General features: G+C 41.0%; 1 protein-coding gene across 1 annotated transcript in view; it reads left to right on the top strand.

Annotated features, from left to right (window-relative positions):
* Positions 1-13014, top strand: part of SELENON (selenoprotein N) — a 31761-nt gene extending 18747 nt beyond the window's left edge. Inside the window, exons 7-12 of the mRNA XM_039357256.1 lie at positions 144-225; positions 1452-1634; positions 4379-4484; positions 6055-6167; positions 8587-8685; positions 9766-13014. Coding sequence (XP_039213190.1) covers positions 144-225; positions 1452-1634; positions 4379-4484; positions 6055-6167; positions 8587-8685; positions 9766-9930 — 748 coding nt within the window. The 3' untranslated portion in view covers positions 9931-13014. The remainder of the gene's footprint in view (positions 1-143; positions 226-1451; positions 1635-4378; positions 4485-6054; positions 6168-8586; positions 8686-9765) is intronic.
* Positions 13015-18313: the final 5299 nt, after the last annotated feature.

Genomic DNA, 18313 nt, shown 5'->3' with positions numbered 1-18313 from the left:
TCCGTATACTTCTAAATGCTGTGTGTGGTAATTGCCCTCTTCTCTTTCTCATGGGTGCCCTGCTTCACGTGAATGAAAGTTTCTGGCCTTGTGGACTACAGCTTTCCCATTTCTAATGGTGGTAATTTTTTTCCCCCCATCAGGTCTCTTAATGTAGATATGGAATGGTTATACGGTGTCTTGGAGAGCAGCAACATGGAGGTGGATATAGGATACTTACCTCAGGTCTGTAGCCAGTCTGGACTAATCCTCTGTGTACATGCATTGAGCAACCAAGATGATTAGGGGATTAGAGGCTAAAGCATATAAGGAACGGCTGCTGGAATTGGATATGTCCAGTTTAATGAAGAGAAGGACGAGGGGGGACATGATAGCAGTGTTCCAGTATCTCAGGGGCTGCCCCAAAGAAGAGGGAGTCAAGCTATTCTCCAAAGCGCCTGAAGGCAGGACAAGAAGCAACGGGTGGAAACGAATCAAGGAGAGAAGCAACCTAGAACTAAGGAGAAACTTTCTGACAGAACAATTAACCAGTGGAACAACCTGCCTCCAGAAGCGGTGAATGCTCCAACACTGGAAGTTTTCAAGAAGAGACTGGACAGCCGTTTGTCTGAAATGGTACAGGGTTTCCTGCCTAAGCAGGGGGTTGGACTAGATGACCTCCAAGGTCCCTTCCAACTCTGTTATTCTCTTAAAGCACTATGGAGTGGTACATACATTTAAGTGCTATTGCTATTAGGAGTGCAGAGAAGAGCAACAAAGATGGGGACTAGAAGCTAAAACATACAAGGAATGGTTGCTGGAATTGGGTCTGTCCAGTTTAATGAAGAGAAGGACGAGGGGGGACATGATAGCAGTATTCCAGTATCTCAGGGGCTGCCCCAAAGAAGAGGGAGTCAAGCTATTCTCCAAAGCGCCTGAAGGCAGGACAAGAAGCAACGGGTGGAAACGAATCAAGGCGAGAAGCAACCTAGAACTAAGGAGAAACTTCCTGACAGAACAATTAACCAGTGGAACAACCTGCCTCCAGAAGCGGTGAATGCTCCAACACTGGAGGTTTTTAAGAAAAGACTGGACAGCCATTTGTCTGAAATGGTACAGGGTTTCCTTCCTGAGCAGGGGGTTGGACTTGATGACCTCCAAGGTCCCTTCCAACTTTATTATTATCAAATATTTCCAACTGTATTGTTGTTGTTATTTCCTTGTTCTTTTTCAATTAACAGTGAGAACATTCAGTTTTTTCCAATCTAGTCTTGACCATCTTTCCAGAAAATGTTGGCTAAGAAATTGGAGAGTCCTTTTCCCGCTATTCCATAGCGATTGCATTTACTGTTATGTTTAGTGTAGCTATTGAAACAACCCCTGTTCCTGGTGTGTGAAATAGACTACATCATAAGGCAATCAAATACCATTTTGGTATCCCAAAAAGGTCTTATGTCTCTGTTGTTTCACAGATGGAGCTGGAGTCTCTGGGACCATCTACCCCTTCAATGATTCATGATGAAAATGGGAATGTGATTGACAGCAGAGAAGGAGAACCAATTCAGTTTATTTTTGAGGAGATTTCGTGGCAGAGAGAAATAAGCTGGGAAGAAGCATCTGGGAAACTGGAAGTGGTCATGTATCCATTTAAGAAAGTATGTAAAGATCCTGACATCCTCTCAAATGTGATTAAATAATTATGCCCATGCTCCAGGGAATTGAATTAGCCAAAACTCAGATATGTGAAATAAATGCACAGTACATTTTTTGGTACATGCTTGGAAGTACTGGTTGAGGTCCCAGTGGGAATCTGGATCTCTTAGTACAACTGATGTTTTAATGGCTGTATCTTTTCTCCCTTCCTTTATCCCCGAGGCCATTGTGAAAGAGGCAAATGATAGAAATGTTTCTAGGAGCTTCTTATCAGCAGAGAACACAAAGGCTGTGTGTAACTCTGGAATTTGAAATAAAGAGTGAATTTATAACTCAAAGTATGAAAAGTTACACAGTTCTTGTAACAGAGCTCTCCCTCCATTGAGCTAGGGAAAAAAAAATTCCAGGAGAAAATGAAATTAAAACAAAAGCTGGGGGAACTTGAACAATCGAGTCATTTTAAGACAGTGGTTCTCAACCTTTTTAATGCCGCGACCCCCAACCAGTCGTAAGTCGAGGACTACTCAACTGGCGCAGCACCGTTTGCAGAATGGGACTTTTGGCGGGCTCAGCAGGGCAGAGACAGCCTGGACAATTCCTATTGGCTTTTGAAAGCCAATAGAATTAGACTCTATTCAAGAGAGTCTTATTCTATTGGTTTTCAAAAGCCAATAGAATAAAAGGGAGTAGCACAGCTAAGGAAAAGGGGGGGGGGGAAATGGCGGACTGCGTTGTTTGGCGACCCCCGTGGAATGGTTGTTCGGCCCCAAATGGGGTCCCAACCCACAGGTTGAGAACCACTGTTTTAAGACATTTGTGCATGGTTGACTCTTAAGTAACACAAGTACTTTTGGGTCAAGGATTGCATCAGGCTTTGTGCCCTATTGATGGAGCAGTTTAAAAGTGGGTAGGCCAGGACTTGATTTTGGGGTGTGGTTGGGATTTATAGGGTGAAAGGGCACTATAAGTCTCTGAGAGACTTAGGGACCTTTTTTTACCCTTGAACCCTAACCCCAACCCCCAAACACAGACACAAAAAAGGCTGCCAATCTTGGCCTCACCTATTCAAAAGGAGTCTTGAGGTGTGCAAAGAAAATAATAGCCTACAGGGCACGTTTTTTGCATGTTTGTCTTAAGAAGACCAGATTTCTTTTAAGAAGGCTTATATAAGCAGGATTGGCCAGCTTACAGGCTTGTGCGTAATGCCAGTGCTCTGGTTAACTTGAAATATGTGACTTCTTGTTGAATGAATTGCGAGCACATTGCATATGAGCAGTTATGTAAATAGTAGCTTGCCCTGCCTTATCTGCATTAGTTATTTCCTGAACAGGAAACCACCTGAAAATAATCATGGTTGTAAATTAAGATGGGAAGTTGGAAAAGAGCCCAGAAAAGGACATTGAGAAAACCACTTACGCACTCACATGCTGCTGAGAAAAAAATACTGTGAATCTGGCCAGGAGATGAGTGCGATTCAGAGGCATTCTTACCTTTAAGTAACAGAGCAAGTGAAACCTGCACAAGCTGGGGGGGGGGCCTCTGTCTTGTCTTTGGTTTTGGGAGGGGGCCTCCTCCCTGAAGATGCTGTTTTCATTGTTCAAAGGAAGCTCCCTTTGAAATGCAAATGAAGCTTCAAAGAATCAAGCTTTGAAGAAATAGTTTTTCTCTTGCCCCCCTCCCCCCCGTGGAGGAAGAGGAGGAAGACTTCACAAAAACGTTGGGCCTTAAAACACTTGCTCCGAAACTGCTCATATGACTGAGCTGATGTGACTTTTACCTCATATATTCAGTGGTCTGGGAGCACCGCCTGCATTATGTGAGGAAGCCTCTTTTTCTCCACGGTTGTGCATTTTTGACAGTTGCCGTGTCCTGGAGTCACATGATCGCCATTTGCGGGTTGTCCCAGATGGCCTCTGACAAGCATAGTCAATGGAGAAAGCCAGATTCTCTTGACATCTGCAGGTTTCAGTCAACAACTGCAACAATTTGTGTAACATCATAGCAAAAAGTTGTCAAATCAGGCATGACCTACTTAACAACCACTTGGCTTAGCAATGGAAATTGTGGTCCCAATTATGGTCGTAAATCAAGGACTACCTGCACAGTATATAGCAGAGGTCTTCAAACTTAGCCCTTTTATGACTTGTGGACTTCAATTCCCAGAATTCCTCAGCCAGGCATGCTGAGGGGAAAGGGAGAGTTTCAAAGCTGAGCCAGGCTGGCTGAGGAATTCTGGGAATTGAAGTCCACAAGTCATAAAAGGGTCAAGTTTGAAGACCCCTGGGCCAGACACTATAATCTTCACTAGCTGGATTTAGAGGGGAGGGACGGCCCCACCCCCACCCCAATCCCCACCAGTCTGTGAGAGAGAGCACTCTGCACCAGCTCAGGAGCCCTCTCTTCTCATTTTGTACCAGGAGGAAGGTTGGGCCTACGAGGCTGATAAAGTAAGACGGGGGGAGTAAGAAAATCCCCTTAGTCTCCCCCCCCCTCGCCTGCAAGCCGCCCCTTCCCCTTTCGCAAGTTCCCCTGACACGGTTCTGGGTCCCCACCAGCGCCGCATCCGTGAAGGCGGTGGTCCCGTCAGGCCGAGGGACCTGTGGCCAATCAGGGACATTTTATATGTCTCCATTTTGAATATACTATTCCATACTATGCTATTTTAACATGTTAGCCTTCATAACAATAAAATACATGAGCCAGATATCCCAAATGAAGGGTACATTCAGCTCATTTTGTTTTTCAGGTTTCCTACTTTCCCTTTACCCAGGCTTTTGAGAAAGCCAAGTCTGAGGGTAAACTTGTTCATTCCATACTCTTGTGGGGAGCCTTAGATGATCAGTCATGCTGAGGTAAGGGCTGAATTTGACATTGGGTTGTTTTTTTAAAAGGAGTTTGTTAGGAAGTCTTAAGTTTTTTTTTTCTAAGCAGAAGATAAAAATGCTAGGGTGATCATTGAGAATAACATTAATAGTATTTGAGGTAAACATAATATACTTGTTGTTTTGATACCCTGATTTTTAACTCAATAGCTCATGAAACCCTAAAGGTGCTTCATTAGTTAAGGATCTTGTGCTAGGTTGATTTTACATAAAAATCTCAACAACGTATGAGTACAGGCCAGTTTTTCTCAGCCATGGTAGCTTGATGATGTGTGGACGTCAGAATTCTTGGAGTTGAGATCCACACATCTCCCAAGCTACCAAAACTGAGAAATGTTGATCTAGGCTTTGAGCAAAAGGAAGCCATGCTCTGAAGAACTTAAAAAGAAAATTGAGAGCAGGCAGGAACGTAGACGTTGCAAACAGAGGTAGGAAGAGGAAATGCAAAGATAGAAGGGCACACATAGAGATAGAATCAAGATCACGTGAAGTATTGATACCACTCTACAATGCCTTGGTAAGGCCACACTTGGAATATTGCATCCAGTTTTGGTCACCACAATGTAAAAAAGATGTTGAGACTCTAGAAAGAGTACAGAGAAGAACAACAAAGGTGACTAGGGGGCTGAAGGCTAAAACATATAAGGAACGGTTGCTGGAATTGGATATGTCTAGTAGTTTAACGAAGAGAAGGACGAGGGGGGACATGATAGCAGTCTTCTAGTATCTCAGGGGCTGCCACAAAGAAGAGGGAGTCAAGCTATTTTCCAAGGCGCCTGAAGAAGCAATAGATGGAAACTAATCAAGGAGAGAAGCAACCTAGAACTAAGGAGAAACTTCCTGACAGTTAGAACAATTAACCAGTGGAACAACCTGCCTCCAGAAGCGGTGAATGCTCCAACACTGGAAATCTTTAAGAAGAGACTGGACAGCCATTTGTCTGAAATGATGTAGGGTTTCCTGCCTGAGCAGGGGGTTGGATTAGATGACCTCCAAAGTCCCTTCCAACTTTATTACTACTACTACTACTACTATTATTATTATTATTATTATTATTATTATTATTATTATTATTATTATTACATTCAAGCAATTATAAAACAAATGACAGTACAATACACTAGGATGTTTAATTCAGTTTGCATATTATCTCTCATTGTTTCTAATTCCTGCTTTCTGCTTCTCCTGGAAGTCGCTGGCATAATACTGCATGCCAAGCCCTACACAAAGACTTTACTCCAAACTGCCCTACTAAGCCAATTCAGAGTGACTTGCATTAAGGCAAGCTGAGCTCCATCTCCCAACTGGGCATATCAAGAACTTTGCCTGGGCACCCACTCATTCCTATATTCTTAGACTCTTCAATGCCCAACTCAGTGTTTGCAGCAGAACCAACATAACAGATATTCAAGGAGATGAAAGTGATGAGCGAGATATGAATATTACCATTTTACCTAAAGATTCAGAAATCTGCTCCTAAGTGATGCTATGTTTCATCCAAAGATTTCCCTAACCTCTTTTGTTCCTCCTCTTTGAGCAGGTTCAGGGCGAACTCTCCGGGAAACAGTCCTGGAAAGTTCGCCCATCCTTGCATTCCTGAATGAGAGTTTCATCAGTACCTGGTCATTGGTGAAGGAACTGGAAGATTTACAGGTAAGCTGCTACTGAAATTCAAGAGGAGGACAAGGTGGAATGGGAGGTTTCAGAAGACAGGGAAGAGATCACATAAGATGAACTTTGTTCTGTTAGTAGTAGTAGTTTATTGATTGGTCTTGCAACCTTGTCAATCCTTGCTCTATTAGATCATGTTCTGTTTATTCCTTTATTATGGTAGCCAGTTCATCTTTGGATGGATCTGGGAAGCTTGCAAGCAAGACGTAAAAGCAGAAGTACTATCCTTCTTTGTTTCTCAGCACATTGCCTCTAGTCCAGTGATGGCGAACCTTGGAGACTGAGTGCCCAAACTGCAACCCAAAACCCACTTATGCATCGTCGAGTGCTGGGTGGGTGTGGTCCATTGGCTGGGCGTGGCTGCGGTGGTAACGGCAGACTGGGTGGGACTAAAAAGTTCAACCAATCAGTTCCAATTTTGCAAGATCTTTTTTTCCCCGCGAGAAGTTGAAATTGACTGATTGAACCTTTTTTTTTTTTGCACACGGCGGTGGAGGCCTAAAGCAAAAAGGGTTTATAAAACCCAGCTGAAGGCCCAGGACTGGGGCGACGGCACGCACGCCCACAGAGAGGGCTCTGAGTGCCGCCTCTGGCACCCGTGCCATAGGTTCGCCACCACTGCTCTAGTACCTAAGGATTTCATAACCCTTATGACCAGTAAGCTGACCCTCCATTGCAGCAAACCTGGAATGGGATCCCTAAGCCTCAGGATTTTGTCCTCTTTGTTTAGTAAAGTTGTAACTGCTATAATCTATTAAGCTCCTGATGCCTATTGACATGAATATATGTTCAATTAAAGCATCCTTGCTGAATAAAAATAATGAAACATCCATGATCAAGATATAAATTCGTGAATATTAATTCAATTACTGATTAAAAGTGAAAGATAAAGAACTATAATCAGCAGTTCAGAATCAAACATATATATTCCCATCTCAGTTCATCAAGGACCCAGAAGGACTCAGCTTTTCATTTCCTAAATGAGATCAGAGAAGAGACAAGTATAATATCCATGGGACGTTTGTTCACAAAAATGATTGCTAATATTGAGAAGTGTCTCTGAGCCTCAGCTTCCCTCTCCTCAGTTTACAGAAGTGGATTACTACTAATGGCTTCTCTCAAGACAAGTTGGCTGGGTCAATAAGTGCCAACTCATAAGAGGGTTTTATATGTCAAAACTTGCACCTTGAGTTGCATCCATACTTCTCAGAAGCCAATGGAGGACCCATATAGTGTATTCCTGATGCCATACACCACTGCATTCTGCACTAATTGAAACTTCCAGATGGACTGCACATTATAGTCATCCAGTCAAGTGGTGAAAAGAGTAACTTATGTCGGCATAGTTCTCCTTCAGGTATGGCCACAACTAGCACACCAATTAAAGCTAACCACAGCCTCCATCTTCTTCACCAGCAGTGAAGTTGGTGGCAGTGGCGGCAGCGTTTTCCAGGGGCGAAAAGGAGTGAGGCCTCTTTAAGGAAAAGGTGGAAGAGACAAGATCAGAAAAAGGAAAGCAGGCGAGGTTGTCATGCAGGAATGCAAGCTAATTTGAGGGCTAATCCACATCGAGCTCTGTTTCCATCTGTCCTGTTTGCCATCATTCGCCATCAATCTGTAACTTGAGCTGGCCATGAACAAGGAGTGTATATCGGAGGTGGTGACCCTTTGATAGCTGTATGCAACAAAATTTCATTTTGATGTATGCCAATTCGTGTACTTTCAAAATGACAATAAAGTTAATATTATTAGTAGGAGTAATAGCCAGAAAGACTTCTATGTTGAGAACCTTCAACATTCTTCTTCCTTGTCAAAAGACACATTGGAGCTGGATTCTTCACTAGCATCATTTGTAGATATCAGTGGGTGTTCCCCTAACACCTAACTGAAGAATTTGTCTTTGCTTATAACTGAAATCTAAATAAAGTTATATATGATTTATAAATGTCATTTTTAGTATTGGTTATGCCAAGTGCTCAACATGGCAGGACTCTACAAATGAACTTGTTTTTATCTTTCAAAAACAAATCCTTCTGTCCTTCTGCTCTTGCTCATTCCCATCTCAACTCCTCACAACAAAGCTTATGAAATGGTGGTCATTCAGATGTTGGTGAATCACAGTTTCCAGACTCCTTCATTCTGGATGAAGCTACTACAAGATAAGAGTTGAACAACATCTGGAAGACAATCCAATGGACCAGAATAAAACAAGAAGCAAACAGTTAGGAAACACTATATCAACAATAATACTAAATACTGTAATAATCTTTCGTGGTTTTTAGATCTTGATGCAAGCATAGATTTTGATCTCATTTTAAACTAAGATTTGTTTCTGTTTGAACTAAACGAAGAGCATCTTACTAACACAAGAAATGTTAAAACGCAAATGTCCCTTTCACAGGGTAAACGGGATGAGATCACCAGCAAACTTGCAGACCTACATCTTGAAAAGTATAACTTCCCTGTGGAGATTATGATCTGCCTGCCCAATGGCACTGTGGTAAGATTTGCACTCTCTTGGATCTTTTCAATCACCTCTTCTTTATCTTTTAATTTTCTAAACCGTGGAATCTTTTGGAATTACTTTGACTTGCCTGCAATTAGAATTGAACATCTCATGGATAATTCTATATCACAGAGCTAAAATCAAACATTTGGAGCAATGCAGTGTTCTCGCAGCACTAAGAGAACAGAAAAATATTCTCTAATGATTGTCCTTTCTGTTCCAAAGGCTCTGAAATCAGCATTTGCCAAGCATCTGTAGGATGGTAAAAGTTAACTTGCTTGAAAATGGCTACATCTTGGGCAGAGGCATGACACACACGTACTCAGAACCACTTAAGCATTGGGATGGATTAAGGGGAAGAAATTAGCTGAAATACTTCCCAAACTTCAGCTTGAAGCAGGGAAGATTTATCACAAATATTCACAGAAACACTAAAAGTTAAATATGAATGACTATATTTGCTGTTGTGACTCTAGGTATCAATAGGAACAAAAAGAGATGCATGGGAGATTTCAGTGTGTGCGTGTATATGCAAAGAGTATCTATAACAGTGATGGCGAACCTTTTAGAGACCGAGTGCCCAAACTGCAACCCAAAACCGACTTATGCATCGTCGGGTGCTAGGTGGGTGTGGCCCATTGGCTGGGCGTGGCTGCGGTGGTAACGGCAGATTGGGTGGGACTAAAAAATTCCATCAGTCAATTCTAACTTTGCAAGATCTTTTTCCTGCGAGAAGTTTAAATTGACTGAACCTTTTTTTCTTTTTTTTGCACATGGCAGTGGAGGCCTAAAGCGAAAAGGTTTTATAAAACCCAGCTGAAGGCCTAGGACTGGGGCGACGGCGTGGATGCCCACAGAGAGGGCTCTGAGTGCCGCCTCTGGCACCCGTGCCATAGGTTCGCCACCACTGATCTATAACTATCAACCAGGATGTCTATGGGCAAATCCTCCTTTTTTGATCAAAGAGATGCAGGCGAGGTTGCCCTGGGCCTCCCTCCATCCCCAGTGGCTGCTGGGGAAAACAAGAAACATCCTATGGAGTTTGCAACCTTGCTTTTTTGTTTTGTTTTGCAGGTTCATCACATCAATGCCAACTATTTCCTGGATATTACTTCTATGAAGCCTGAAGAAGTTGAGAGCAGCATCTTTGGCTTCTCCTCCAGTTTTGAAGACCCTTCAACAGCAACTTACCTCCAGTTCTTGAAGGAAGGACTTCAGAAAGCCAAACCACACCTGTAGCCCCGAGACCAAGAAGGAAACAAGGGCCCTCCTCTTGAGCAAACGTTAACAGTGAACGTTCCTGCTTCTTGTGTCTTTGGAGCTTAGGCCTAACACAGTATTGAAAAACAAATGTTGTATGTAAATGAAAATTCCCCTTAAGCAGTTAAGTGTTCCTTGGAAACACGAAGGTCTGATATCTGAAATTACCTGCATAATGTGAAGGAAGCTGCCCAGGTATCTTTCTTGGTGATAAATTGTGGGATTATTCTAAAACTAATCAGGCTACAGGAAGTGGTACTTAGGAGACAGTGCAGTGCAAAGCATGGAGATTGAGTATGAGGCTGCAGTGAAATGCCAGCCGCTTGGATTTCTGACTCCTTTGGTGCAGTTCTCAGCCAAAACCTGGTGAGTTGATTCCTTAGTGAGATACCATCGTTTCTGCATCAAACCAATCCCCTTCAGGATCCTGAATTTATAGTACTTAAACACGGTTTTACACGTTAGAACTCTTAAGTTGCAAATGGTGTCAGAGGATCTCAAGGAGTCATACATATCTTGAAGTTGAGAAACACCAGGCAGGATCTCTATATGTGTGTCTCTTGTTGATGCTCGCAGGATTCCTGTTTGATGCCGTTATGGAGATCATTCCCTTAATCCAGAGTTTCCCAGTTCGTTACCCTCCAAGCTGCTGCAAATATAGTTCCTAGAACACCAAGACAATATCCTCTTGGCTGGGAATTCTGTGAGTTGTAGTCTCATCCACCAAAGCCTCCACTCCCTTTGACTATTCCTCTAGAGCAGGGATAGGCAACCTCGGCTCTTTTATGACTCATGGACTTCAACTCCCAGAATTCCTGAGTCAGCTGTGCTGACTCAGGAATTCTGGGAGTTGAAGTCCATGAGTCATAAAAGCCGAAGTTGCCTACCCCTGCTCTAGAGCCAGATTTAGTCCCAAATCTTCCATTTATTAATCTGTTAACCTTTACCACCACCGAGAATATCTTACACTGCTCAAAGCACCCACGGTATATGAAGCGCAGTCCCAGGAATTATGCTGTCCTACATCAAGCATTTGGAAGTGCTTACTAATGTTTTTGGTCACAAAGAGCGAGTCCCAGTCACAGGAATTTAATACTGCTACAATTGTTGATACCCTCTCAGTTGTGAGATGGTCTTCAAAACGGGGTCTCATAGCCTGTGGGTTTTTTTCCCCTCCTTTATTTCATGTTCTGCACATTAATTTCTCCTGTTTCTAATTTCTTGACTGAAGGAAAAGACGTGTGAATTCAGTTGAGAACAGGAGCATTCAGAGATAAGCAATATATCTTGTAACCCCCCCAAAATATGTTCTTCCTCTCCTGATCCCATGATGGATGATGATGTTATTTGTTCATTGGTGTCCGACTCTTGATTCTATGGACCAGGTCTTTCCACATCATCAGATCTTACACTTCTTGTTCTATGTTCTGGCTGGTGTCAGCTTTGATGGTGTCCAGCCACCATATTCTTTGGTGGCCTGGTTTCCTCTTATAGCTAACTCTTTCAAGCACAATTGCTTTCTTCAGCGAATTCCCCTTTGCCTTGTTCATAGAATTTTATACTAGACCCCAAACGGCGTCTCTTCTTTTGATTTTTTTTTTACATGTTTTTTTCTAGGATTTATTTGAGCGGTAGGTTGGGGGTTTTGTTACCAGAAAAAGAAAATCTATAGAAGACAGATAGCTTGTAGAAAATATTTTGGGAATGAAGTAATATTTGTAGCCTTATTGGGTTTGTTTTTAAATAATGTAAAAGTGAGCCAGTATTTTTTATAAACAAATGTGTTCTGACTTAGGCACTCTGGGTGGTCAAGCCACCATCTGGATTGAAATCAGCACACTGTTAAAAGTCAGGCTTCTTTTTTCCCTTTGATTCAAGTTACAAAAGGACCTACCAGTGTTAAGCCTACCACATCACATATGCTCTGAAGTCACTTACAGAGTCTTTAATATAAAAGCAGCATATCAGCAAGAAGGTGGTGTCTAAGGATAGCCTCAGTTTACAAACAACAGCAGCAGCAACCTTTGCAGGCTTTTATTTTTGTTTTAGAAACCTACTCAAATGATTTAAATGTTGCATAATCTAGGTCTCTGTATTCATGCGGCAGTCTGCTCTTGTTCATCTCTTGATCGTTCTTAATCTACGCTCTCCTGAATTTTTTAATCCGCTTGGAACATTTCCATATATCCCTAATTCCCTTCTTGGGACATTCTGTGATCATCATAATTCTTTCTACCTAGTTCTGTGTTGCCATCCTTTGTCTCTGGGTTCCTTATGTCTCTTGGTGACATTAGTAGAAATGTGGTCTGTGTGGTCACGCTTATCTGCAGTGGAAAGCTGTAATGTTTGTCAAAACACTCTCTTGTGAGATGGAATCCAACAAGTGCATGGTAACTTGGATGGAACTATCACAGGGGTGTCAAACTTGCAACGTCACGTGACGTGTCGTGACGTATCACAACTTTTTCCCCATTGCCGGCAATGGGGTGGGCGTGGTTTCAGCGTGACACATCCGGCTGGCAGTTTGACACCTCTGAACTATCATAATGGTTGCATTCCTGTGTCACCCCAATTTGCTTCATAAGCAAGCTCAACTGATGGTTTGCAAACCATGATTTATACATGTAGCCTATACTGGCTTGTTCAGCAAACCATAGAACAGCAATGTGTGAACTCAGCCTATGTGGCCAAGCATTTTTTGTGAACCCATGTGTTAAAGTGGAGCTCACATTTCTAATAATTGGCATTTAAGCCACTGGTACTAACAGCTGTTACTAACAGTAACTATTGTCGCTTTCATGTGTTTATTAATCTTTTAGAAATGTATGCTATTATGTTCCGTGACAAAGAAATCCCACAGGTGCATCAGTATTACTGTATACTTAATTTGTATTAATTTGCGTATGTTAGTATAATGTGGAGCTTTATTAAGCCAGTTTTTCTTTGCAAAGATAACAGCATTACTACTGCAAATCAGAGGGAGCCTTAGTTTAGAACACAGGGCTACTGTCGTGTTTTAATGTAAAAGAAACAGAAGGGAGCACATCCACATTAACTCTAAATCCAAAGAGGGTAGCTTTTTTTTCCTGGACCAGGTTCACACCTGGTCTTTGAATGGAATCTTGGGAGCTGCAGTCCTCAAAGGAATGGGAAACTAGGATGAAAACCACATTTAAATGTAATTACCATTAAATATAGGTGCTTGAAGAAAGCCATATTAATTACATTTAATTTAAAAGAGCTTAGGGAATCATGTATTAAGAATTTCCCCCTTTTGTTGCATAAAAATTGCCGTTTAGTAATAATGTTTGAAAATTTCCCGGGGGGGGGGGGGCACAGGCAAGGTTTTAAGCCAGAGGTGGCGGCAGTTTGTGAATCTCTTCTGTAAACAAGCATTCCTGAAACGTAAGATGTTTTAGAAGCCTTCAGAAAGAATGCCAAATGTTTGCGCTGATTGCCAAGCACTAAAATTGTCTTTCCAAGACTTTATGCTTTATCCAGAGTTAAGGCAATGGAACTGAGCAGACATTTAGTAAGAGACTCATATGGCTTTACTCCAAGAAGTTCTGCTTCTTTTGTGCAATGATCATTCCACCCAAATATTTGAAAAACAATCCAGAAAAACAACTTCCCAGATTCTTTCTCCTACTTGAATATATGAAACTGGCTTATATTAAGAGACAGTGGGTTCTTTTTGTCCAGTCTCATGAATAAAAGTCAGGGGTTTCAATTCAATTTCCTGCATCTCCAGATAAGATTGGAATAGCTGCTGCCTGGAATACTGGGCGCCATTGACTGCTGTCAGTTGTTACATTTATCCAAAGTTAACTGAATCTTGGATGCTTCCTGGTTTGTAGAACGCATGCACAGCAAGCCACAAACAAGCCAAGCACGCTTCATCCTAATGGGTATAGTGGGAATTCTACTAGTAGCGGACTAAAGTGGGCCAATGATTTGATGCTGTAAAAGGCAGTTTTCTGCATTTCTGTGTAGGCAGACCAGCATTAATGCTCCAAAGTCTGAGTTATTCTCTTGCTTTTTTACACTAGATTCACGATACATAGATATTTCTGACTAAATCTGGGATTTGAGGACTTCAGAGAAAATGGACGTTTACTTCTGTTGGATGTTGACGAGGATTGTGTAAGCTTTAGAGCAGTGTTTCTCAACCTTGACAATTTTAAGGCATGTGGACTTCAATTCCCAGAATTCCACAGCCAGCAATTGCTGGCTGTGGAATTCTGGGAATTGAAGTCCACATGCCTTAAAATTGTCTAGGTTGAGAAACACTGCTTTAGAGCAAGGGTGTCCAACTTTGGCAACTTTTAAGACTTGTGGACTTCAACTGTCAGAAATCCCCAGCCAGCCAAGCTGGGTGGGGAATTCTGGGAGTTGAAGTCCTCAAGTCTTAAAGTTGCCAAGGTTGGACACCCCCATTTCAGGTGTCTTTTCACCCTGCTGCAAAAAGAATGCAGAGACTCGGTCTCATGTGTAATGCCCTTTTGTCACATCATGTACACCTTTGCCCTCACAAAGGCCGTGCAAGGTTTCATATTCTTGGAAACTTTTGTGCATTTCCTGTCTCACCCTCTTGACTTTTTACCCGACAAATTTGATCCTGACTACTTGTAGCTTGAGCAGGCAAAAGGAAAATGAGTGAACGAAAACAATTCATGATGTTCTTGGAAAAGAACCTTTCTCCGTGGAAAGTTATTTAAGGCTGCCAACTTGTAACTGAACCAAGAATAAGTTCCACTGAGCTCAGTGGGATTTATTTTGGAATCACTGTGGAAAGAAAACACTAGTGGGCACTTTTGGGGAGTAACCATTTCATTTATTCTATTTTTGGCCCCTGGATTTCTTAACCAAAAAAGAAAAGAAAAAAGCTAAGCCTTTTCGATTTATCTTGTCACTATAAATAGAATTTTATAGGTATTTTGATAACTAGAGAGAGAAGAGAATGAATAAGTTGGTTTCTCTCTTTGCTCATCTGTTCTTTGTGAAGGTCTGATCTTAAATCAAGGATGGGTCAGGCTTGATTTCTGACAGTTGATTGCAGGAGAAAAAAAATCTTTATCATTCTTCTCTTCATTTTTTAAACTATTCTTTTAAAGATTTTTATTTTATTTTTGCTAAGTGTTTCCTTTTTTTTAAGGTGGTTTATTGTGAAATACAATCTTATTTGCATTCCCTCTGTTAACAGCCTTTCCCAACTAAATGTCTTTCGTGGGTTTTGGTGATCATGAGTTACACAGGTTGTCCTCAACTTACAACCACAACGGAGACCAGAATTTCTGTTGCTAAGCAAGGCAGTTATTAAGTGAGTTGTGCCCAATTTTATGACCTCTTTGACATGGTTGTAAAATGAATCACTGCAGTTGTTAAATGAAACATGCAGTCATTGAGCGAATCTAGCTTCTCCCATTGACTTTGTCGGAAGCTGGCTGGGAAGGTTGCAAATGGAGATCCCAAGACTCCAGGATGCTACAACTGTCATAAATACACACCAGTTCCTAGCACCCACATTTTGATCACATAACTGTGAGAAAGCTGCCGTGGTTGTACAAGTTGTAACTCACTTTTTTTCGATGCCATTGTAATTTTGAACATTCACCAAACAAGTAGTTGTAAGTTGAGGACTACCTGTAATCCATATCTTCAAGAATGGTTAGTTTGAGGCTGTATAACACTGAGAATATTTTGAATCTAATCAGTGTTGCTATTCATAAAATTATCTTAGAATAGCTGTGCTGGAGAGATTTTTAATAATGGTTATCAGAGGTCTGTAAAACAAATTAAGGCCAATCTTTCAGAGACTGTGCCAATATTCAAACAGACTATTTTTAGTTAGAAAGTTTTGGCTTCAAAGCATTTGAACTATTTGTTATCTCGAATACTGAAGAAATATTAAGGGAAAAATCAGGAAATGTCAATTACGTGACGGTCAATGTATTTTTGAACAGCTGTATATTTTTTAAAAAATTAACTTGCTTATAATTCATATAGGAACCATGGCCTTTGGATTTTTTCAAATCCCAAGAATGTTCCGTTCAATTTGAAACTGAACTGATATATTTAACTGTATCATAATTTCGGACCTCAGTTATTAAATTTGCAAGTTCACTGATTCATTTATAACAGCATCTTCCAGTCGAAGCAGTGTTATAGTAAAGCATCATGGATTTATTCTTGTATAAAATATTGGCAACATGGTTGTTTGTTAGCAGCAACAATCATTCTTTTGCAATAATAAAAACCGGGAAAACCAAACAAATGTGTTTTTGTATTTGATGCCAGGGCAATACAATGTATATTTGAAAAGTAAAAAGGAAATAGCCAATCTGTAAGTGGAGTACTGAAATAGGCAGTATTTCTTCTACCTGCTGGTGAGAAGATAACTAATTTAAAAAAAACATCTTTCTGATATAAATAGAGGCTGCTGACATTCCTTTTGTAGTAATTAATTGCAGAGTTGGCCTTTTAAACCAATACATCAAAACAGGAGTTTTCAAGTTTTTTCAGGCCACAGAACCTGTTCATTAAAAAAAAAAAATTCCCTGAACCCTTTGGCAAAGTTCTAGCACAGTGGTTCTCAACCTGTGGGTCGGGACCCCATTTGGGGTCGAATGACCATTTCACGGGGGTCGCCAAACCATGCTGTCCGCCATTTTTTTCCCTTTTCCCTAGCTGTCCTACTCCCTCTTATTGGTGGCCACACCCACTTGGGGGTCACTACAACATGGGGAACTGTATTATGGGGTCACGGCATTAGAAAGGTTGAGAATCACTGTTCTAGCAAAACTGTTTATTTCTCCCCTTAGTCTTTCACAGAACCCCATCAAGTTCTAGGAAATATGATTTGAAAAACCTGATTAAAACATGAAATGGTTAGCTGGGATCCTAAGAGATTTTGTAGCCTCAACTTGGCCTGGGTCTGTGCATGTGTGAACTAAGTTTATGAACATTCCCAAACTGGAACAATAATAGCTAACATCTGTTTTTTGGCACTGTAACATAATCCTGTTCATATTTAGTCAGCAATTAGTCTTATGTAGTTTATTGGATCAGATAACTTTTATTGTCATTTTTTTTACTGTGGGCACATCAAAAATGAAATTTAGGTGCCCGCTCTCAAAAGTGAACGCATACATAACGCACACCTAAACATCCTATATACAACATATGTATAGACCCACACCACTATATATACATAACAAATAAATCTTAAACACTGTCCATCTTGAATATATAACGGAAGGAGGAAGCTTGAGAGTTCACAAGTTTAATGCTGTATGGAACAAAACTGGCTGAAAATGGGATGAAACTATGGCTGAAAATGGATCAAAGACATCACCAACATTTTGCAGCATACACATTATTTATCCTAGGTCTCATAATGTCAATTCAGTTTTGAAATTCAAAGTGATTTGCAGCACTGAAAGTAACTAAGCAATAAAGGAGATTTTTTTGAGAAACAGCCTAAGGTAGTACTGTAACTTCTGGGTGGGGCAAGTTGAAGAGTAGTTGTTAACTTCCCAGGCAACTCCTGAACAGCAGCTTTTCAGGAATATTCGTTGGATTTGAGACTTCCCACTTGTAGGCATCCATTATAATGAAAAATCCAAAATATGCACCCCAAAGAAACACCAATTCTGGCTTTTCATATTTGTGTCCAGATGTTGGATGTCAGAATGCAAGTTACAGGATTAACATTTTTTACATTCTGGGGAAGCCCATGTACCACCATTTGTGGGGATGATTGGGGGGGGGGTACCTCTGATTTAGAATAATGCAGGAACAGCTACGCTGCAGTTCCAAGCTTCCCTAAGTATTAACTTCTTTGAAATCAGTATTCTGGAGAAGCATTCGCACTTTCCTTTTTTTTTAGGTGCCTGGATTGAATTCAAACATGCCAAGTTATATTTTAGGTTGGTTTATGAACCATATAGTTTGTGACTCTAAACTGGATTGGGCCAACCCACTGAAACACTACGTGATTCCGTGCAATATGTTGAACCAAGCAACGAGCATTCATGTAATGCACTACACCATCCCCCCCCAAATCCCAGACAAGTAGAAATATCCAAGCTTGTATAATGTCAGAAAAACCTGATAAGCAAAGTACATACCTGAGTTTACACGTGATAACAACAGCAAGAATTATATTTGCACAATACTGGAAGAACAAAGAAACATCACCAGAAGAAGAAATAATTTAAAAAAAAAAAAAACTAGACTGCGGAAATGGACAGACTTTAAGTGTTGAAAGAAAAAGAAGAAACAGAATATTTTCAAACTTGGGACATAATAATAATAATAATAAAGTTGGAAGGGACCTTGGAGGTCATCTAGTCCAACTCCC

Source organism: Crotalus tigris, unplaced genomic scaffold, assembly GCF_016545835.1.
Source record: "Crotalus tigris isolate CLP2741 ecotype Arizona unplaced genomic scaffold, ASM1654583v1 scf7180000018884.865410, whole genome shotgun sequence".
NCBI lineage: Eukaryota > Metazoa > Chordata > Lepidosauria > Squamata > Viperidae > Crotalus > Crotalus tigris.
Note: the sequence above shows the minus strand (reverse complement) of the source record. Positions and strands in the feature narration are given on the sequence as shown.